The sequence below is a fragment of the Paramormyrops kingsleyae genome, chromosome 5 (assembly GCF_048594095.1).
Source record: "Paramormyrops kingsleyae isolate MSU_618 chromosome 5, PKINGS_0.4, whole genome shotgun sequence".
NCBI classification, from domain to species: Eukaryota; Metazoa; Chordata; class Actinopteri; order Osteoglossiformes; family Mormyridae; genus Paramormyrops; species Paramormyrops kingsleyae.
Genome location: NC_132801.1, coordinates 848,942 through 871,986, shown reverse-complemented (window position 1 = coordinate 871,986; position 23,045 = coordinate 848,942). Strand labels below are relative to the sequence as shown.

The 23,045-nt window shown below is 45.7% G+C and overlaps 1 protein-coding gene across 5 annotated transcripts in view; it reads left to right on the top strand.

The window, feature by feature from the left end:
• The window catches only part of LOC111853633 (uncharacterized), a 41,579-nt gene extending 29,875 nt beyond the window's left edge, over positions 1 to 11,704 (top strand). For 2 of the 5 annotated variants that reach the window (XM_072711794.1, XM_023830765.2), the window contains exons 2-8: positions 210 to 296; positions 388 to 526; positions 807 to 938; positions 2,623 to 2,894; positions 7,360 to 7,427; positions 8,453 to 8,643; positions 8,743 to 11,704. In XM_072711794.1, coding sequence (XP_072567895.1) covers positions 809 to 938; positions 2,623 to 2,894; positions 7,360 to 7,427; positions 8,453 to 8,643; positions 8,743 to 9,872 — 1,791 coding nt within the window. In that variant the 5' untranslated portion in view covers positions 210 to 296; positions 388 to 526; positions 807 to 808 and the 3' untranslated portion in view covers positions 9,873 to 11,704. Of the gene's footprint in view, positions 1 to 209; positions 297 to 387; positions 527 to 573; positions 648 to 806; positions 939 to 2,622; positions 2,895 to 3,406; positions 7,428 to 8,452; positions 8,644 to 8,742 lie in introns of those variants that run through there. The other 3 variants (XM_072711795.1, XM_023830767.2, XM_072711796.1) reach the window with 3 other exon arrangements.
• The last annotated feature ends 11,341 nt before the right edge of the window (positions 11,705 to 23,045 follow it).

The following is a 23,045-nucleotide window of genomic DNA, read 5'->3' as shown; positions in this document are numbered from 1 at the left end:
TGAAATACCCTGCTGCCTAGCTGGTCTGCCATTTCAGTTTATTTTCTTGCCTGGCTGGTCTGCCATTTCAGTTTATTTTCTTGCCTGGCTGGTCTGCCATTTCAGTTTTTCTTATATATTCAAGTGAAATGGGCTCATAGCCCTGCCTAAGGTGGTGCAGTCTGTCTGAAATGCTCATTTATGTCTTCAACATCCATTTATGTCTTCAGCTGTGTCCAGCCTCCATTCAGGTGGTCCGGTCAGAGCAGGAGCCCTGCTGTGAGATCAGAGCCACATGCCACAGGCCGGGAGAGAAGGTCTGTTTCTGCTCGACCCAGGCTGATGCCAGCTGTGCATTATAAAACACTGATTAACTGGCACTCAATGTCATTTTGATTTCATTGTCAGCTGACATCTTCCAGCAATAAAACCACCTGCAGCACGAACCAGAAACCTTCTGGTGAGAGTGTCGGAGAGGTTAAAAAAAGAGGAGCCGGAATACCTGATGTCTGAGGGTGTGGGGACCACGAAGGACAGCACCCCCGAGGTAAAATGAAAGGCCAGTGGGTCTCTTCATCATTAGACCACTCTAAGGCATTAATGTCGGGAAGTGACTGAGGAGAAGCTGGCTGGTTCTCTTCTGTTGAAAAGCACTGATGGGAGTCAAGGTAGGAGAAGCAAGTGTGAAACCTCCAAACCCAGGCAGGTCCAGCTACCAACACATATGACCAAAACTGCAGCTGTTTTGGTACATTTGGTGGTAATAAAGTTTGTGCTTCTAGTTGTCCTTTAAAAGCCATCAATGTTGTGTTACTCTCTGCATTCAGGTATGTCAGAGAGCCTGCAGTTTGAGCAGCACACTGTGAACATGAACAGCCGCAGCTGTGGGCGCAGTCTTCACAACACACCGAAGATGCTGTACACTGAGAGAGTGCAGCCTAAAGATGATGATTACCTCTGTGAGTGGTGTACGGTCGAAGGATGTTCCCCATGATGATAAACCCACATAGTGTCCTCTTTTGTTTGGCTTGTTTGGCAGTGCTTTTCTACTGAGGTTCAGGAACCTGGGGACTCATTTTAAAAACATACAATGTTTTCCCTTCACAAAAGCTGTCTCATTCTCAGTTCTCTGATGGTGCATTTATTGCAGTCTAGAATGGCTGATAAGTAACAATGGCACTATCATTTTTTCTGATAATACCAATATTAAAATTTTGAGCCAATACCAATCTATTTCCCCCCCCCTTTTTATCAGCTACAGCGAACCCCCGCCTTTCGCGGAAGATGCGTTCCAGACCCATCAGCGATAGGTGAAAATCCGTGATATAAATAAAACAAATATGGCAAATATGGTATATTCTTTTCATCCTTCTTGATGTAGTGTACCATTGATTAATTCAAGCCATAATGGCGCGCGACGTCCGCGTAACGCCTTCCTTCCCAAAGCTTATCCAGGAGTTTTACCTTCTCCTGAATGGCGCTTAAGCTCACTGCTACCAGAAGCCTTGGCACATGCAGGACGTTTGGGAGCCATAGTAAACAAAAACAATCGTATCACAAGCAAGGCACACAATGCGCAGAGAACTGTGACGGGTCGGGGAAAAATCTGCGATATTGCGGCGGCGCGATAGCTGAACTGCGATATAGCGGGGGATCACTGTATTAAGCATTAAATGATATCTGTATCAATACATTAAAAAAACTATTGCAAACTTCGCAAAAATGAACAGAAATATTACTCAAATTGCAAATTGTGAAGTCTGTTGACAAATAAATAAATCAATCACCAAAATACCTCTGTATAGCCCAGTATTGCACCATGCACTACAAATGAATGTAAATGTGACTGGGATGCACTTTTCTATCTGATCTCTAGGTGTCGCTTTTTTCTGTTTCCTTTAAAACTTTTATACGACTGCACTGGACCATTCCTGAATGCGCACACTTTTTCAGGCAATGTTTTTGTTATGTTGTTTCTTTATGCAACCCAAAATCATACGAATGTTTCTCAGCTTTTTTGTCTGTCCAAATCCAAAACAGGATGCTGCATTTTATTTTACAATGCGCAATGATCCCATGAAGTATGGAACATGTGGCAGCTAGAGTCAGAAGAGGTCTTGGTAGCTCATGGTACGGCTTTATGCAGCCTGTGACATTCTCATAATTCATTATTGAATCTGGCCAGCAGATCGATCTTTAACAATAATTGATGTTTTATCGATTCCCATGGGGAAATTATCTTTAGCCCTTTACACTGATCAGTTCTGCCAAGTTTCACCATGGCAGACATGTGAAGCAAACAAGGTGTGCATTAATGCAGGTAATGAAATTGAAATGCAATAGTTCCTTCTGCTTCTTTTTTGTTACACAAAAGTGACAGAAGTAATGTAATTTCCAAGTTGGAGCCAGTGCTTGCGCTCAACTAATCAGCAAGTTAATCGTTGTGAACCTCACCCCAGTACTTCTTCATTTAACCAAAAAGTACCCAACCCAGAGTAAAAGGTTCAGGAACTACAACCCAGGAACTACCGTCAGTTCCTGTGGTGGGAACATGTTCCTGTGATGGGACAGGGACTGTAGGGTATTGTATAGTATTTCCCCTGTTACTGTATATAATCCGCATTTCTGTTCTTTCGTCATCAGATTGTGAGGATTGCCAGTCTTCCTTCACTGACCAGTGTGAGGTCCACGGTCCTCCTGTCTTCATCCCTGACTCTCCTGCACTTGTGGGGGTCCCTGGCAGGGCCCTCCTCACTCTGCCTCCTGGTTTAGAGGTTAGGCCATCCAGTATCCCTGGGGCAGGCCAAGGGGTGTTTAACCAGGGGCAGACTGTGCCCAGAGGAGTGCATTTCGGGCCCTATGAAGAAGAAGTCACTGGGAAAGAGGAAGCCATTGACAGCAGCTACTCCTGGGTGGTAAGACTAAGCCTGCAGCAGTGAGGAGGATGTATCTGTAACTGCATGAGGAATTCATGTCTTGCTACTTTATACTTTAGAACCTTGGGGACACGGGTCACATAACTTTATGTATATTTGATGTAGGACTGAACGATTTATTGATTTAAAATCGAAATCACAATTTCAAATTATGTGATTAGCAAATCACAAAGGCTCTGACTTAAGATATGCGTTATACAGCCCATCTGATCCAGGGATTAAAACTTGTGAGAATAGTTTTACAAATTCATGCTGTCCTCCTTATTTGACAGTCATTCTCACCAGTTATAAGTGCTGTGCTCCTTGTGTGTCAGTCATGCTTACCAATCAGAAGTGCCCCAAGGCAACTGCATATTTGCCCGCAAACAACAAACACATGAAACCCAAGGAAAACTTTATATTCGTGGTGCAGAAAAATATTGATTCCACTGCTGAGCTATAAATGAATTGCTTATGGGAGTTTTACTTACACAAAATTGCTCTGAGGGCAGAATGAAAAATGACTGGTTCAGAGAGATCAGATTGTAGAGGAGGTGAGTCCAGGCATCTAGAGGTGAGACCACCCAATCAGATGTCTGCAGACAACAGAACACACAGGTAAGGCGAAAGTCCTCATCCATCCCATTTGGCGCCACTGTATTGAGGACTTTTCCTTTACCAATTTTTTGTGATATGTCACATGGTATACATATTATGAATTACTCATGTTATACTCTATATTATGAAGGTAATCAAGTGCGAAACCACTTATTTGGGGTGTGGCGATGCCCATGGCACTTGTGTTATCATTAGCTGTTCGGCAGGGATGTGTCTTCTTAAATTGAGGGTAAATTGTTGCGGGTCAAGATTAAGTGGCATAATTTGGGCACAGTATCCACAAGAAATTATATGACCATTGTCATCATATGATGATGTAAAACATTCATTTTGTTTAGAAACTGTTCTTAGTATTCAGGAGTGAGGTATTCAATAAAAGTTTGTACAGTTACTGTTACTTGTAATTTTTAAGTATGTATATTGTAGCGCTGGCGAGGTGGCTAAGCATAGTGTGGCCCGTTAACGACGCGGCGCTTGGAGATGTGTCAATAACCTCTTGTGGTGTTATTGTAAGTACTTGTTGTGTCCTGATTGTCGTGTGTGCCCTTGCCTTTGTCATGCCTGAATCCTGACGATCCTCTTGTGTCTCTAGCAATTGTATAACTACCCACCGTGTATGTGTCTTACCATCCGCCGTTAAACCTCCCTGCATTTCCCCTGTCAGTGTAGTGGTTGTTATGCATGCGGTTCTTTTAGAGGCTTTATATATTAAAAAAAAAAAAAACACACCAATACAATATGCCATGTCAGCGAAGACCCAAGGTAAGCAAACAAGGGTTGTAGGGAGCAGTTCATATCTTTAAGTTCTCATCCTTGCATTAGAATGTAGACCAGTTAATATTTTGATGGTATCTCATGTGGTAATGCTGCATTATATATTTATATGTTTTAATATATAACACTGTATATTGAACTGAAGCTTGACTTTGAAAAAACTGAATCAGAAATCATTTGCAATATGTGTCAGAAAAATCAAGATTATATGTTTTCCACAAATTCTTCAGCCCTAATTTTAAGGAATATTTGCATATAGCTGGGTTGCCAACTTAGGTCAGTTGACTGGAGTGAGATTTTCAGTTCAAGTTACATGCACACGCATTTATATACATGTAACAGTTTTATTGCTTTGTAAATAGTCTGTAGCGGGGCTGAACAATTTATCAATTTCAAATCAAAATTGCGTTTTGAAACAAAGCGATTAGCAAGTCGCAAAGGCTGCAATTTAGGATATGCAATTGTAGTGAGAATAGTTTTACAAATTCATGCCGTCCTCCTTGTGTGACAGTCATTCTCACCAATCTGAAGTGCCGTGCTCCTCGTGCGTCAGTCATGCTCACCAAAAAGAATTAGACCAAACCAACTAAATATACTCCCACAAACAGCAACCACATGAAACTCAAGGGAAACATTACATTCTCAGTGCAAAGAAATGTTTGATTCCTCTGCTGAGCTATAAGTGAATTCCCTACATATTTCTTGGTCAGAGATTGTTTATGGAAAGGTCCTATTATTCATTGAGTGATTATTATGACAATTCTATGGTTGTGTAAAATAGATCTGCACACTTATAATTGGTACACAAAAAAATGACAGTCAAAATGCTGCTCCATTCACACACCTACAGGACAGGGAGAAATCTAAATACAGGGTTTCCTTCCCTGTTTGTGCACCTGTAATCCCAATTCATAGTTGTATCATGGCTTCTGAAAATACACTATATTGCCAGAAGTATTGGGACACCTGCCTTTACACACACATGAACTTTAATGACATCCATCCCATTCTTAATACACAGGCTTTAATATGGAGTAGGCCCACCCTTTGCAGCTATAACAGCTTCAGCTCTTCTGGGGAGGCTGTCCACAAGGTTTAGGAGTGTGTTTATGGGATTTTTGACCATTCGTCCAGGAGAGCATTTGTGAGGTCAGGCACTGATTTTAAACGAGAAGGTCTGGCTCTCAGTCTCTGCTCTAATTCATCCCAAAGGTGTTCTATCGAGTTGAGGTCAGGGCTCTGTGCAGGCCAGTCAAGTTCCTCCACACCAGACTCGCTCATCCATGTCCTTATGGACCTTGCTTTGTGCACTGGTGTGCTGTCATGTTGGAGCAGGAAGGGGCCCAAACTGTTCCCACAAAGTTGGGAGCATGAAATTGTCCAAAATGGCTTTGAATGCTGCAGCACTAACAGTTCCTTTCACTGGAACTAAGGGGCCAAGCCCAACCCCTGAAAAACATCCCCACACCATAATTCCCCCTCCACCAAACTTTACACTTGGCACAATGCAGTCAGGCACATACCGTTCTCCTGGCAACCGCCAAACCCAGACTCGTCCATCGGATTGCCAGACAGAGAAGTGTGATTCATCACTCCGGAGAAAACGTCCTTGCTGCTGTAGAGTCCAGTGGCGGCGTGCTTTACACTACTTCATCCAACGCTTGGTGATGTACAGCTTGAATGCAGCTGCTTGGCTATGGAAACCCATTCCATGAAGTTATCTATGCACTGTTCTTGAGCTAATTGGAAGGCCACATGAAATTTGCAGGTCTGCAGCTATTAACTCTGCAGATAGTTGGCGACTTCTGCACACTACGCCTCAGCATGTGTTGTCCCCGCTCTGATTTTACATGGCCTACCACTTCCTGGCTGAGTTGCTGTTGTTCCCAATTGCTTCCACTTTGGTATGATATCACTAACAGTTGACCGTGGAATATATATAGTAGTGAGGAAATTTCACAAATGGACTTGCGTAGGTAGCATCCGGTACCACACTTGAATTCACTGAGCTCCTGAGGGTGACCCATTCTTTCACAAATGTTTGTAGAAGCAGTCTGCATGCCCAGGGGCTTGGTTTTCTACACCTATGGCTATGGAAGTGATAGGACAACCTGAATTCAATCATTTGGAGGGGTGTCCCTATACTTTTGGCAATATAGTGTATGTGCAAATCTGTGACTTTGAAAACACAAGGGTGCAAAACTGATTTGTAAACACAAACATTGCTGTGCAGGTGTACAAAACTAAAATACACATGCGCAAAAGTCTCTGCACGGGTGTACAAACTGAATTACAAGTATGCAAATCTATTTTACTCAATCATGCAATTCCGTCATAATAATCACTCCATAATTATTAGGGTTAAACGCAGCGTTAGCTGCAGGATCCGTATCTCTCTTTTTCTTACTGGAATTGTTTTATCTTTATTACCATAACACACCTTTCTCTGTTAATTTAACCCTTGTGTATCTAGGACTTTGAGGAAACACTATTACTTTACCAAAGATAAAAATGCGGTTGAATGCTGTTTGCAAATGCACCACTTAACCCACCATGTTCAGGTCGCTAGTGACCCGGCACACTTTGGCAAAGAAATGATCATAAAACAATAAGTACATGTTGGAAACAATTCACATTTTTCTCATCCTTGCATTAGCATATAGACCAGTTAATGTTGTGACTGTATCTCATGTGGTAATGTATTTTAAATCTATTATACACTAAATATTAAACTGAACCTTGACTAAAAAATTACGTGATAGATCAAATCACAATCACAATGTCAGAAAAATCACAATTTAATATTTTCCGCAAATCGTTCAGCCCAAGTCTGTAGGGTTTGCAAACTACCCCAACGCTTTTGATGTAGCTAATTTTAGGTTTATAATGGAATAATATAGATTTGCCATTAATTTCTTGCATGAGCATGAGTCTGAAAGTGTGAGTGTCATGCCAGATGTGTGACATTTGGCAATCCTGCATATAACTAGGCATTTGAATTATCAGTTGGAAGTTCTGTGCTGGCATAACTCAACTGGGGTGATGTCTAGTACTTTCAGGCCTGTGGTTTCAGGTTTGCAAGAGCAAATGGTGTGAGATGTACGTTGATGCCAGGAGAGAAACCCACTCCAACTGGATGAGGTGAGATGACACCATTAGTGATTCTCCATCCATGTTTCAGTAATGCAGTGGTTCCCAAACTGGGGGGTGCACCAATGGGATAGCCTCAGGGGCATGTGCCACCCTAAAATAATCTCTTCACAGACTGGACGATTAAACAAATAAAGCAGCGCAACATTACATTAACTAACAATAAATAAACCACTAGCTCACATGTACTATTAGAGCATTTATGTAATTTATTTAAACTTTATTTTACCAGGTAAATTAACTGAAAACCAGTTCTCACTGCTTTATGTGATATTCGGGAGAAATAGCAGGTAACACATCGGAACTTCCTGGGATGCAAACATCATACAAACGTCACGTTCTTCAGCCAATAAGGGCAAAGTTGTGTCTAGAGGCTGTTCCAGTTTGTTCAGCCGGCTGAGAGGTGCTGTACGATCTGTCTTAAGTTGTCTTGCTCTTGCAAGGTTTTTGTACCATGTGACATGGTGACGTGTCAGGACGTTTCGCAGTGCCGGACAAAAAATCTAATCATATCATATGAAAAACGAGGTTTAAAAATTTCTACATGAAGTGCAGGGAGACTATCAATTAATGGGTATGATTTAGTGTTGTTTTGTGCTATAGTATAGCCTGAAACCTGCGGTTATCATTAAAAACAAAATGCGGTAATCGTAAGACAAACTTTAATTTGTGTACGCCAATGAATATTAACAGGAATGTTAAATCTGCATTTGCATAATTTCAAACTTATGCTGGACTTTTATTTTTAATTGATTGCTCTTTTTTCTCCCACAGTGGTGAAATTGCACCATTTGTATTTTGTAATTCATTTGTTTCGCTCAGAAAAGGGAATTGTATTTCAAATAAAGTTTGAATCTGAACCTGTGTAGTTTGAATGGGGCGGGGCTCAATAATGTTCCTATCTAGAAAAGGGGGACCCTGCAGAGAAAGTTTGGGAACCACTGCAGTAATGCATACATACACCACGTCTATTCTCTCTCCAACTGATGCACACACACACCCTCTCTGTGTGTCAGATATGTGAACTGTGCCCGTGATGAGGAGGAACAGAACCTGGTGGCCTTCCAGCACAAAGGGGGCATCTTGTATCGCTGCTGCAAGCCAATTGCCCCTGGGCAGGAGCTCCTGGTATGGTATGCAGAAGATTACGCCAAGGACCTGGGCATCACCTTTGACTGTTTGTGGAATAAAAAGTGCTATTCACAAGGTATCTTCGTTTGTCATCATTTGTCTTTTTATTTTGTCTTATTTCTCTTAACCCTGTCCCACCACAGTACTCACTGATTTGTCTCTCTCTTGCCCCCAGCAAGGAGAGCAGATAAATCCACCCAAGGATTCCCTTGTTCTCAGTGTCCCTTCTCCTTCACAGCGGACATTTATCTCCACAGACACATTAAAAGATCTCACCCTGAGGAGTATGTCGGACAGCTGATGTCTGGATCTGTCAACACATCCCAGCATTTCCCATCTTCTGCTGGCCCCAGTGCCTCTCAGCCCAGAACAGACACATTCAGTACCATGAATGAAGCGGGTTCAGGCACTCTGAAGGCTCGACAGGAATCCCAGGCTGAAAAGACACTCGGTGTAAAGAGCAGTCGCAAAAAACACCATCAGACACACACAGGAGAGAGGCCCTACCAGTGTTCCCAGTGTGGGAAGAGATTCAGTGAATTAGGAACTGTAAAGAAACACCAACGGATTCACACAGGGGAGAGGCCCTACCAGTGCTCCCAGTGTGAGAAGAGTTTCAGTGAATTAGGAACCCTAAAGAGACACCAGCGGATTCACACAGGTGAAAAACCCTACCAGTGCTCCCAGTGTGGGAAGAGTTTCAATCATTTAGGAAACCTAAAGACACACCAGCGGATTCACACTGGGGAGAGGCCCTATGAGTGCTCCCAGTGTGGAAAGAAATTCAGTCATTTAGGACCCCTGAAGACACACCAACGGATTCATACAGGGGAGAGGCCCTACCAGTGTTTCCAGTGTGGAAAGAGCTTCAGTGAATTAGGACACCTAAATTCACACCAACGGATTCACACAGGGGAGAAGCCCTACCAGTGCTCCCAATGTGGAATGAACTTCAGGCATTTAGGACCCCTGAAAACACACCAGCGGACTCACACAGGGGTGGGGCCCTACCAGTGCTCCCAGTGTGGGAAGAGCTTTAGTCAGTCAGGACACCTAAAGACACACCAGCGGACTCATACAGGGGAGAAGCCCTACCATTGCTCCCAGTGTTGGAAGAGCTTCAGTAGTTTATCAAACTTAAAGAAACACCAGCGGATTCACACAGGGGAGAGGCCCTACCAGTGTTCCCAGTGTGGGAAAAGTTTCAGTCAGTTGGAAACCCTAAAGAAACATCAGCGGATTCACACAGGGGAAGGAGGACAGCGCGGTAGCACAGCTGTTAACACTGTTGCCTCACACCGTTAGGAGCAAGGTTTGAGTCTCCACCTCCAGCAACATGTGTGTGGAGTTTGCGTGTTTCCCTGTGTTGTCATGGGGTTTCTTTCAGGTTTTTTGATTTCCCTCCATGCAACACTAAAAAATAATAGTGTTTAAAGTTGCCAGCACTTTCTTCACTCAATAACTGCAAAGTTCCAAATCTCCTCTGGCATTAACCCCAGCAGAGAATCCGGGAGCTTTCTGGAAAGGGCTTCCATAGCCAAGCAGCTGCATGCAAGCTTCACATTGCCAAGCACAATGGCAAGTCTTTGATGGAGTGGTGTAAAGCACGCTGCCACTGGACTCTGGAGCAGTGGAAATGTGTTCTGTAGAGTGATGAATCGCACTTTTCTCTCTCGGGCAGTCTGATGGACAAGTTTGGGTTTGGCAGATGCCAGGAGAATGTTACCTGCCTGACTGCATTGTGCCAGCTGGAAAGTTTGGTGGAGGAGGGATAATGGTATGGGGTTGTTTTTCAGGGATTGGGCTAGGGCCCCTTAGTTCCAGTGAAAAGAAACCCTTAATGCTTCAGCATACCAAGACATTTTGGACAATTCTATGCTTCCAACTTTGTGGGGACAGTTTGGGCAAGATCCTTTTTTGTTCCAGCATTTTTGTGTTGTAAGGGCCATAAAGACATAGTTGGGTGAGTTTGGTGTTGAAGGACTTGAGTGGTTCGCACAGAGCCCTGACCTGAACCCCACCGAACACCTTTGGGATGAACTAGAATGGATATTGCGAGCCAGCCCTTCAGGGCTCTTCTGGATGAATGGGCAAAAATTGCCACAGACATACTCCAAAATGTTGTGGAAAGTCTTCTCAGAACAGTAGCAGCTGTTATAGCTACAAAGGAAAGACCAAATACATATTGATGTCTATGGATTTAGAATGTGATGTCCTGTTCCTGTGGGGGTAATGGTAATGTGTCCCAGTGCTTTTGTCCATATATTGTGCATCATGAGCATGAATTCTGTGAGTGATAATCAAGTCTACTGTGTGATTGTGCACGTGCATTGGTCCCATTACTTGCTAGTAACATCCAACAGAGTCCAGGAGAGAAATCTACAGATATTATAATATTCTCTAAATTAATGATTAAGTCAGTGGGAAGTTCCCCAAATTCAGTTAGGACCGATGTGTATGGTCCAAGTGGTTTCTGTACTATAAGAATGTAGATGGGTGGGTCAGACACCATTTGAAGTAGCATTGCTTCAAATGTCATAAAATCTTTCATGATTTTGAGTTTAATAAAGTTATGTATGGTAACTTGCATGAACATCTCATCCACAAACCAAATCAGTATTTTGTAACAAAACAATAAATGTCATATGCTGTAATTAAGATGAAAACTTACCTAGTCAATTATGTCATTCATACAGGGTGTGTACGGTTACTTCTTCTTTTGAATTTTTTTAAATCAATGTTATATCAAAGTACAATCCCGCCAATCTTGAGCAGTATCTTCATTATACTCAGCGCATGTTGTGAGTATGGAAGACCAACGGGGCAGAAAACCAGATTTTTATTGACATTAACTGTGTTATAATTATTTGTTTATTAATTAATTGTTTATTTGGATTGTCCTGTCCCGTTTCTGTGCACGTCCACCCAGCTGTCTGCCCCGTATCACTTACACCTGCCCCTCATTGATTGTACTTATCACCCTCACCTGTGTTTGATAGTCTCTGATCCATTGTGATGCCCTACATATGTTTATTCTCAGTGTATATATGTGCCCCTCTGTCTTGTGCTTCCCAGTCTAGTCATTGTTACTCTGCTGCTTGTCCTAATCACTCTAATAAAGTTTCCTTTGGAGTTAACCAGCTCTTGGACTGTCTTTAGGGTTTCTTTGTGCCTCCCAGCACTTTCAGGACATGGCATGGATCAGATGTTGGAGCAAAACGCTGGACAGACCTGGTAGACCCAAAAAAACAGTCAGAGTGGGCTGGGAGCATCTGGCAGAGGCCCCTGTCTGGGAGATCTTCAACTCACACCTCTGGCAGAACTTCTCTTGCATCCTGAGGGAGTCATGGGACATTGAGTGTGAATGGGCCATGTTCTGAGCCTCCATTGCTGAGGCAGCTGTGCAGAGCTGTAGCTGTAAAGTTGTCAGTGCCTGTTGTGGTGGCAATTCCCAAATGCAGTGGTGGACGTCAGCAGTAAAGGGAGCTGTCAGGCTGAAGAAGGAGGCCTTTCAAGCTTGGTTAGCTTGTGGGACTCCAGAGGCAGCTGACAGGTACCGGCAGGCCAAGGGAAATGTTGCTTTGGTAGTTGCAGAAGCAAAACTCTGGTTGTGGGAGCAGTTAAGCAAAGCCATGGAAAATGGCTTTTGGTTAGCTTTAAAGATTTTGTGACTCAAGAGAAAGCAGGGCTTTGCCCATGCTGTTTACAGTAGGGGTGGATAACTGTTGCACTCACCTGGGGATAGAGTCGGGCGGTGGAAGGAGTATTTCGAGGACCTCCTGAAAACCCACTGACATGCCTTCCTTGGAGGATGTAGAGTCAGAGGACTCAAAGTATGACTTGCCCATTGCTGGATATTATTCTGGTCTGTCTTAATGCAGAGTGTGGGAGTAAAGAATAAATGAAAGTATAAAAACTAAAATGCATATACGCTTTAAAAATCTGCAGGAATGGAATACCCAGGATGGAACATGATCCCATCTCAGGGCAAACTCACACACAGATGCAGACCTATGAACAATTTGGAATCTCCAATTAACCTGTGAGGAGAAATTGGAGGAACCCATTGATGACACTGGGTGAACACACACATGGAGATGGGGGTGTAGACTTGAGCCCTGATGCTGGAGGTGTGAGGCAACAGTGCTAACCACTGCAATACTGTTTCTTTAGAGTCTGAACTGAAAGTCTACCCATGCTGAGAGCCCTGGCCTGCTGTCAGAAGCAGCACCAGCACCTGCCGGCTATCCGCAATGAGACTGAAATCTCTGGCTTGCTCAGTGGGGGCTTTGGGCAGGGATAATGTAAAGCGTTCTGAGACAATGTAATGCTGAGAAAATAAATGCGCTACACAAATAAAACTGAATTGAATTTACTTAGTAGGGCCTCTCCCCAGTGTGAATCCGCTGGTCTCTATTTAGGTTTCCTAAATGATTGAAACTGGGAACACTGGTAGGGCCTCTCCCCTGTCTGAGTCTGCTGGTGTGCTTTTAGGTGTCCAAAATGGGATGCCCTTTTTCCCATATTTTAAGACCATGTGATCATCCCTTCACCCCCTAGTAAGTAACAAATAAATAATTAAATGAATACTTCATCCTCCATCATTTTATGGTCGTGGAGCAGTCATTCATCTTGAATGCATCTTGAGAAGAAAAAACTTAGAAGAAGAGCTTGTTCCCATCAGCAGCAAAACATCTGCAGATTGTGACCTCTCAGTATCATCTGTTTGGGTTGCTCAGGTCACAACTGACAGATTAGTAGTTAGGGTCATCTGTGAAAATCTACAGCCCTTTACTGTAGTTGAACTCCAACCTTCAATTCAATCCTTTTTTTGTCATGTGTACAAGTATGAGTACCATGTAAAATGAAATACTTGCTTGCATGTGCTCCTGCAGACAGTGAACATAGACAACAAGACAGCTAGAAGTATATGTGCGGGTAGCAGTGGAGGTGACACAAGGTTACTGATTGTTCATGAGTCTGATTGCAGTTGGGTAGAAACTGTTCCTGAACCTGGAGGTCCAAATGGACTTTAGTCGCTTCCCAGATGGGAGGAGGGTGAAAAGTGAGAGTGCAGGGCGGTTGGGGTCCCGCCTGATACAGTTCACTTCCCTGAGACAGCGTGTAGTGTGGATGTCAAGGATCGCAGGGAGCTGTGTGCCCGTGATCTTCTGTGCTGAGGTCACCACACGCTCCAGAGCTCTGTTGTCCTGAACTGAGCAGTTGCTGTACCAGGATGTGATGCATCCTGTCAGGATGGATTCCACAGTACACCTGTAGAATCTGCACAGGGTTGTGTGGGACATCCAGGCTTTCCTCAGTCTCCTGGGGAAGTAGAGGCGTTGTTGTGCTCTCTTGACTATTGTGTGACTTGACCATTTAAGGTCATCAGTGAAGGTGACTCCGAGGAACCTAAAGCTGCTGACCTGCTCCACAGCCTCACCTCCGATGTAGATGGGGCTGTGCTCTGTTGTCTGTTTGCGGAAATCCATAATCATCTCCTTAGTTTTGTTGACGTTGAGGGAGAGGTTGTTCTCCTGACACCATTCTGCCAGGAGTCTGACCTCCTCCCTGTAGGCCATCTCATCATCCTCGCTGATCAGACCTGTTATGGTGGTATCGTCAGCAAACTTAAGGATGGTGTTGGAGCTGTGCTTAGCTACACAGTCATGGGTGTAGAGAGAGTAAAGCAGGGGGCTCAGCACACTGCCCTGCGGGGTGTCAGTGCTCATGGTGATGACGGAGGAGGTTTTTCCACTAATACGCACTTGCTGTGGTCTGTCAGTGAGGAAATCCAGTACCCAGTTGCACCAGATCCAGGAGTTTAGTGATGAGCTGGGATGGGGTGTTATTCACACAATGCAGCCTAGCAGTTCAGTTATGAATAAACCAACTGTAAAACTGAGGATCCAGGAAGCAGCTGCAAATCTGTAAAAAATCTTTCATAGCTGAGATAGCTAAAATAATCTTCATCAGCACTACAACTGAATGCTGGTAAACAAGATCACATGATTCGCCTATATCTCCAGACCCTTTCCCAGGTTATGCCACCACTGAATCCAGCCATTAATTGATCCAGGCCTACGGCAGCCCACATACACCATCCTTCTGTGTCCCATCCCCGTCCTGTTCATTCCCAGTCCCTTACTCTGTTCCCAAGCCTGCTACCCCATCTGTTTCCTTTTGTTCCCTTCCAGTTCCCCTGTTTCATCCTGGTCCCTGCCTCATGTTACTGGTCCTGCCCCTCAGCTTCCTCATCCTCTTTCCTTCCCTTCTGGTTCCCCTACTCTGTCCTGGTCTGCATCTCAGGTTCCTGCTCCTTTTCCTCACCCTGCTCCCCTTGTTTCCATCCTTTCTGGTTCCCCTACTTTGTCCTGGTCCCCGTCTCAGATACCTGGTCCTTTTCATCAACCTGCTCCCTTTGTTCCCATCCCTTCTGGTTCCCCTACTCCATCATGGTCCCCGTCTCAGATACCTGGTCCTTTTCACTCACCCTGCTGCCTTTGTTTCTATCCCTTCTGGTTCCTCTACTCTGTCCTGGTCCCAGTCTCAGATACCTGGTCCTTTTCTTCATATGCTCCTTTTGTTCCCATTCCTTCTGGTTCCCCTGCTCTGTCCTGGTCCCCGCCTTATGTACTTGGTCCTATCCCTCATTCTCCACATCCTGCCCCTATCTCTTTTGTCCGTGGTACTTTTCCCAATCTGTCTTCTCCTGGTCCTTTCCCCAATACGTCCATCCCCGTTCCTGTCCCTTGGTTCCCACATTCAGTCCCCACTTTGTTTGTTCTCGGTCCCTTGATCTGTTCCCACCCTTGTTTTCTCATCCTGTGGTCCTTTCCCAGATCCTCATATTTATCCTTTCTGTTTTTGTTCCCCTTCTGTTTAATCTCTTGGCTCTGTCTGTTCAGTTCCCCGGTCACTGTAAGTGTTATTTTTCCCCCTCCAGTTTTTTTAGTTGGTTTCTGTTCTGTCCCTCTTGCTGGCCTTGGTGGTACCCTCGCACGCCCTGTGTTTGTGTGTTCAGTGGGGGGTACTGTCAGGATCAGCACCCGCCTGACCCCACCCAACCCCACCCTCTGACCTTTCCCTGTTTAGCCAGTTCTGCCCCCCACCCCCCCACTCTGTCTCTTGCTTTTCAACCCTAGTGTGTTTTCCTTATTCCCCAAACCACCACGTAGCTTAATAGGTTAAGTGAACGACTCAGAGGCTCTGGTTGTGGGTTTTAGGCCGGCCTCATCTGTTTTGTTTGTTTTCTGTTTTTTCACTAGTGTTTGTTATTAGTTATTATCACTTCCCTGTTTTAAGTTAGCGTGCATGTGCTCTGTTTTATTATGTTCTTCTTGTACCTGTTTAGTCCTCTTCCTAGTCTTGGTTTTGTTAGGGTTCCCTTGTCCAACACTCAGTTATTGTAGTTCATTCCACCTGTTTTCTGTTGCCCTGCTTTGCTGTTTGATTGGTTGTTCTTGATTATTCACTCCTGCCCTTTGTTAGTCCTCAGTATCAGTGTATTTAAGTCCCTGCCTTCATTCATTTCCCCAGTCAGTCACTGTGATTTGTTCTGTGAGTGTTTCTCTGCTTGTCTCCCTAGTTCCAGTCTCTGTATTACCTGTTTCCCAGTCTAGGTTTATTGATGGTTCAGTCTGTAGTGTTTTACCCTTATTTCTGACCCCTTGTGGTCTTTGATTTTTTTTTATTTGTTACCAGTGTGCTTGGTTAGTTCTGTTCTTCTGTTTTGGAGCCACTAGTCGATCCTCACTTCTTTCCGTCTACACCATACTCTGAGTTCATAAATTTTGATGAGGCTAAGCTAACAGACTTTGATAGTAATATCATAGTTTTACACTAACATGAAGATCATTTAAACGTTTTCTCTCACTCTTTATAAGTCTTGCACTGTAGTGTGTTATCCCCCTTTCAGATCTAACCTCGATTATATGTCCCCTACACTTCTGTTTAAGAAGTCTTCTGTTTAAGACTCATATCAAAAACACTTTTGAAATATCATACTAAAAATACACAGATTAATGCATAAATAGATACCAGATTTAATTCAAAATTTGTCCCTGGTCTTCTGTAATAACTATGAAAATGCAGTACATTGGATGCTCTTTACCTCCCCCTGTAGGTGCTGGGTGAGAAGGCAAAGAGCTATCAAGGGCAGGTCCTTCATCCTGTTGCACTTGTGTACATGTATAAATATAGTTACACGTGTTTGTTAGAATCTGAGGTGAGGTCCCACTGAGAGAATTCTGTGTGGTGCTGCATTATTTAATGATTCAGCTGCTCCCTGTATTCCATTTACATGAAATTTACATTTACATATTTAGCAGATGCTTTTGTCCAATAAAAGGTACAACTGAGGCAAAGAGCACTTTACAAACCTATGTGCTGTCAAGGTGATGCAGCTACGCTGAGTTTGCAGTGATTGCCCAGGTGCAGTGTAAGCAGTGAATGCCCAGGTGCAGTGTAAGCAGTGTATGGACAGGAGCTCCACTGTGTGAAGAAGTGCAAGAAATGGTGTGTTGTTATCACCACTGCATGTTGTGGTTAACAAAAAACAAAACACAAAAATGACCTTGACCATAGTGGCTGATGGATGGATAGATGAATGGATGGATGGATGGATGGATGGATGAATAAAAAAACAACCAAATTATGTTAGGTAAGATTAGATAAAGTGTGTTGATCCCAAGGGGAAATTCTTGAAATCCCTTCCTGATAAACACTCAGCAAAGTTTTGTCTTTAGCAAAGTGGCATTTCACACACAGGGGCGAGTGATCTAGAGCTGTACAGCTGGAGACACGAGCAGCACAGAACGAGCATTGTCCTCATTCGCAGAGCCCACCAAACCTGTTCTGTGCCTCTCAGGAAGGCAATTCCATGGAACTGCTGTTCCTCATTGCAGCACGGTTTCCGTCCACTGTCGCATCTCCATTGCTCGGGGCGGCTCTAAACCACTCCGGCACACAAAGCACAACAAGAATGCATGTCACTCACAGCCGCGGGCGCTTAAGTCGAGCAGGTTAGGACTATGATCTGCAGGGTAGGTAAACGGCTGGGGCGTGGCACACGGAGCTGGGTGCGAGGCAAGTCAGGAGGACGGGTGAAAAAAGAGGAAGGTGGGGAGCAGAGTGAGAGCCTGAAAGAGAAATAAGGCAGCAGTGTAGGCGTTTAGGAAGTGAGCGGGGCGAGGCGGGGGGGCTCAGGCTAGCAGGTGAACAGAGAGACCCAGCAGTGACCGTGTTGCGCAGCTGCTCAATAGCTTCATTATTCTGCACACTTCTGCTTTACGGGATGATTTCAGGCTCATTGTGGCAAAACGCTGCTTCAGAAAACAGCTCTGAAAATAGGCACTCTCTACGTTCCTTGGTTTTAAATGAGGGATATTTTTACTGGAAGCAGGTAAAGAGTCACAGAGAGAAACCCCCACACGTGTCCATGAAAACACACTTTGGACACATACTCACCTGGCTTCAGCCCAGCAGACATTATCATTAGCAGGTAACATTTATGGGAAAGACTTGAATAAATGTTACATATATATAATACTTCTTTGAGACACCCAAAGCAGTTTCCAGAACCAACAGGGAGCCACTTCAACCACCACCACTGTGTAGCCCCCACCTGGATGATGTGACGGCAGCCATTCTGGACCAGTACGCTCACCACACAGTAGGTAAGGTGGTGAAGGGGCAGAATTCACCAATTAGATAGGAGATGATTAGGAGGCCAGATTTCAAATGGCTACAATGAGAAATTTTTAGCCAGGACATCAGGGTACCACCCCTACTCTTTTGAAAGATGCCCAGAGATCTTTTATGACCTCAGGGTCAAGGCCTCGGTTTCTTGTCTCATCCAAAGGACAGAACCATTTGTTACAGCGCAATGTCCCCATCACTGGCACAGCGATCCACAGTGTCCACAGGATGGACTAACCTGTTGGCCACACCAACACCTATTCTAGCAGCAACCCAGCTCCCATCCAAGTACTGGCCAGGCCAAAACCTGCTTAGCTTCAGATGGAGTACCAGGTCTGAACTGCAGGTGGCATCATAAAAGGCACTTCAGCTTAGCGGGGAATTCCACTGCATTTCCACAGTTTTATCTGCTGTTCCTCATTTTTGCTTCGGTAGGAATCTATGCCAAATAACTCGGCTGTAACGGTGTGAGAGTTTCTGTGTTGCCTTTCCTGGTGTGTGAATCCCAGCCAATAGCTGACAGCTTTTTACTGTTGCAGGTGTTTGTTTCAGGATTTTTTATATTACCCAATACCCAACAGTGCCTTTTATATTGTTCACAGATTTCATTTTGCAGCAGCAGACTGAGACTCATTTCCGACCAAACTGAGACTTATTAATACGAGACTCATGTCACGTATAAATATAGTTGGTGGAATACCCCCCCTCAAAAGGGAAAGCCTCACTCAGGGTTGGGGGGCAGTGAGTCTCAGAGCTGCACCAAGCTGCTACTAGAAAAGCTGAGTCGTAACTGCCTTAGAAATCCTCAGACTGAAGGCCCTGGCGATCAGCGGCCCTGGCGGTCAGCGGCTCTGGCGATCAGCGGCCCTGGCAGTCAGCGGCCCTGGCAGTCAGCGGCCCTGGCGATCAGTGGCCTTGGTGGTCAGCGGCCCTGGCGATCAGCGGCCCTGGCGGTCAGCGGCCCTGGCAGTCAGCGGCTCTGCCTACGGCTCCCATGCTCAGCTGCAGCCACCATAGAGTCGAGCGGTTTCTATGTGGCGCAGACGCCACCCCAAAACCAAGCTTATGCAAATCCCTGCCTGCAAGACTCAACGTGCTCGACCCGAACACCCATCCCTTTGTCTGCTGGCCATCAGTCTCATGCAGTTTCAGCTCAAAGCCAAACATGTCCCATGGGCAAGTCAGACAAGTCAGTCGGCCATGACACCGCACCCCAGCAGAGAGGCGCTTGTGAAATCACCATTGCAGCCGCTTTTATTCTCTTAACTAAAGAGCCAGGGACACAGTGAGCTAGAGCTGGGACGCACTGCAGTGCCTTTACACATGCTAGTGATAGCAGTCTCAGAAACCGGGGAGCAGGTGGTGCGTGTCACACCCATGGAGGGCACTCAGCAGTGACAAACTCTTCTGTTTCAATGTCTATGTCCTTGTTGCTATAGGAGATGCGCTTGTATAGTGACAAGCTCGGCAAACCCCACGCGGACACAATCAACAATTCATTACAGTGCACGGTAACAAGGGGAAGTCATTAAACTCTCCCAAGAACAGTCGGCCTCTGTGCACAGGTGTGAAAGGTCCCGGGCTGACGAATGGCGCACCTTTTGGAGAGCGTTCTGCAGGAAAACACAAACTCTGGCTCACTCTCAAGTGCATTGGCTCTAAAGTGCTAATTCTCATCTCGGTCTCAGATGAGCAGAGAAACACTCCCCACCCCAGCCCAGGGTAGCGGTCCTCCTCCTCGCCTTCTCCTCCTTGTCTTCTCCTCCGCCTGGCCCGCCGGCTTCCTGGATCTGCTCCCACCCCCACCCCCTTGGAGGATAACAGCAAAAGACCCCGAGGCAACAGCAAACCTGAAATACACGCCGGGCCATCGGAGTGCCTTAGCGCGCTAACGCCTCTCTGACAGGGCGGGGTTCTGCACTGGGCCTCTGTTTACATGCCCAAAGGGGAGAAGCAGGGCCTGTAGTCCGTGTTTGGCACACAGCGGCCGGGCCATCGGGTACTTTAGAGTGCCTCTTTCAGTCACAAGCTGCATGCTCTGCTAACAGTCAGGATCCAGCTGTTCACACACCCCCAGGAGCTCCCCAGCTTGGCCTGTCTGCATGTCTGTTTTGCTGATATTCCAGGGAGCGTTTCTGTGCTGCTGCTTGGCTGAACATTTTCAGGTTACGCTTATAGGGGAATCTTCTTGTTGGGGAATTCCAGTCTGCTCCATACCAAGTCAGCCGAGGTGAAGGACTGAACCTTGGCTACTGCTGATATTGATCATTGATTCATTGATGTTTTCTATGGTTGATGTGTTGCTGTTTTCCATGGTTGATGTGTTGATGTTTTCCATGGTTGCTTTGTTGCGCCTTATTCGCATCCTCCCTGTTCAGCTTTCAGGCTGGGGAGGCATTCTGTCATTCCCAACCCCACAGCCCATCCTCCATAGAGCACATGGAGCACACTATGCAGTTCAGGTGCCCCACCACAGAGAAGATCTCCTCCTCTGTACCAGGCATATCACTCCCGTTTGCCAGGCGTATGTCTGTCTGCAGAGTCTGGACGATTGAGGGGCCTTTGTTACTGATGCTGTCTTCTGAAGTCACTGAACTTTTACAGCAGGGTGAGGTAAACAGTGTGCTTCAGGGCGGCACAGCCTACATGTGGAGGACCCTGAGTCTGTAAGTGTGTCCTTGCCATGTGGGCAGGGGGCAGTGTGTAGCACACTTACAGGACACACATGCCCCCCCAGCAGATTCCAGAACACCTCCACACTTCTTAGAGGCTTGTCTCAGCTGTCATTGTCACCCGAGGTGTAGGAACGATGAAAACGCAACATTTCAGCCTGGAGGGGAGGAGGGGGCGTGGTCTCGGCAGGAGTGGCCGCATGGCTGAGCTCATTCCTGGCATGTTTGAGATGGCAGCATGGCAGGCTGTGGATAAAGAGAGACGCTGAAGGGAGAGCGTACGAGGCCAGTGAGCCTCATGGCATGAAGCCGATTCCCTCCCCCCTACCGATTACTGTCACTCGAGATTGCATCAGAAGGGAGACCAGGGTGTCGGATGGGCAGGCGGGGGGCTGATGGTGAAGTATCGCTCAATGACTCACTGTGCATAGGAGCTCAACATGTCTGAGCGGACTGGTGCATTCACACCCAGACCTGGGGACCAGAGACCCAGAGATGCTTAGCACCCCTGTGTTGGCTGACTTTCACCAATGCACATGGACTGTGTTGCATGTCTTTGACAAATCGCATTTCAGCCTGATTTAGCTAGTCTAAGAGCAAAGGCACAGTGAATACACAACTCCATCTTTACTGCATTCAGGGTGTTTGCCAAAGGTACCATGTCTTTACTGCATCCAGAGCACTTTTTGAAGGTATAAACGCACAGCTGTGACTTTACTGTATCCAGAGCACTTTTTAAAGGTATAAATGCATGACTGCAACTTTACTGTGTCCAGAGCACTTTTTGAAGGTGCAAATGCACAAGCGTGTCTTAAGTGCATCCAGAATGCTTTCTGAAGGTACAAATGCAGAATTGCAACTTTACTGCATCTAGAGCGCGTTCTGAAGGCACAGCAGCCACTGCAAATCCATGCTGTTTAATTAAAGTTACCCTAGCAGTAACAAATAGTATGATAAACAGAGTGCGAGAAGTCAATATGATTTATACATGCTTGTGCAGTGTGTGCTGACACATCTACATGACGGTGATGGCTTAGCATGCACCAGGCTGTTTCCAGCTGTTTGCAGGGCTCTGGCACTGCCAGCGTAGCCGGGAGGCTGTGTCGGATAATCCCTGCTCCTCAGGCTCCCATTTGACGTGTGGTTTTCTTAGCATGTTTGACTAGGCGGGAGATAACAGGCCTCTGACTTCACTGTCTGCCTGTTATCGTGTTAAAGACTGCTTCATGTCACTAACTGACCCTCCCTGTCCGGAGCAAGGCTCACGTGCCCCCCAGGGAAGAGCAGGTTGCACTGTGACATAGTAACACAGAAACACGTTGGGACAGGGTGGGAGTCTGAGGGGGCGGAGGCGTGTGAACCGGTTTGGGATGCTCTGCCCCCTAGGCTCCCTCATTCCACACTTGACATGGGTGAGTTCTCAGCACCCTAAGGGGGTGAGAGAGCCTGCGGGCGAGGGGAGTGTCTGGGCGGGGCCCTGTTCAGCAGGCTTTTTCATGGGATTAATACACAATGGCCCCAGGAGATGAAAAACTGGAAATTTGACTTTTCACTCAAATGAGATTTTTTATGTTGTAGGCGAAATGTAAAAGTGGGCAGCGGTGACCGCATCACGTCCTACTGTCACTGGTCCCCCTCCTGAGCCCAGTGGTCCCTTGGTCATGGAGGGACATGTGGAGGAGAGTCAGTTTCAGGCTCAGAGGTTCCTCTCTGTCCCACTTACATAAACATCCACACAAGCTAATTCGCAGCTCATGAAGATCATGTCACCTGGCATCTTGGCTGTTGGATTCAGTGACCTCTCACACTCTCCCAATACACCCTCATAGTAATGTGGGATGGTCTGTATGGCCCTAGAGATGTGCAGAGGATCAGGCATGGTTGGGTGAACCCTAGGTTGCCGGCATACTGCCGCACCCCAGAGGGCACCAGGAACCGCATCGCGGAATTTTGCTGGAGTGAAAAGCAGCAGCATGAGGCTGAAAGTTCAACTACTAGCCATCAAAAGACAAAGAAATGAACAAAGCATTAAACAAAGAAGAAAGCTGAGTAATGAACAAAGTACAAAACAAAGTATTTAACAAAGTAACAAACGTAGTTATGGTCG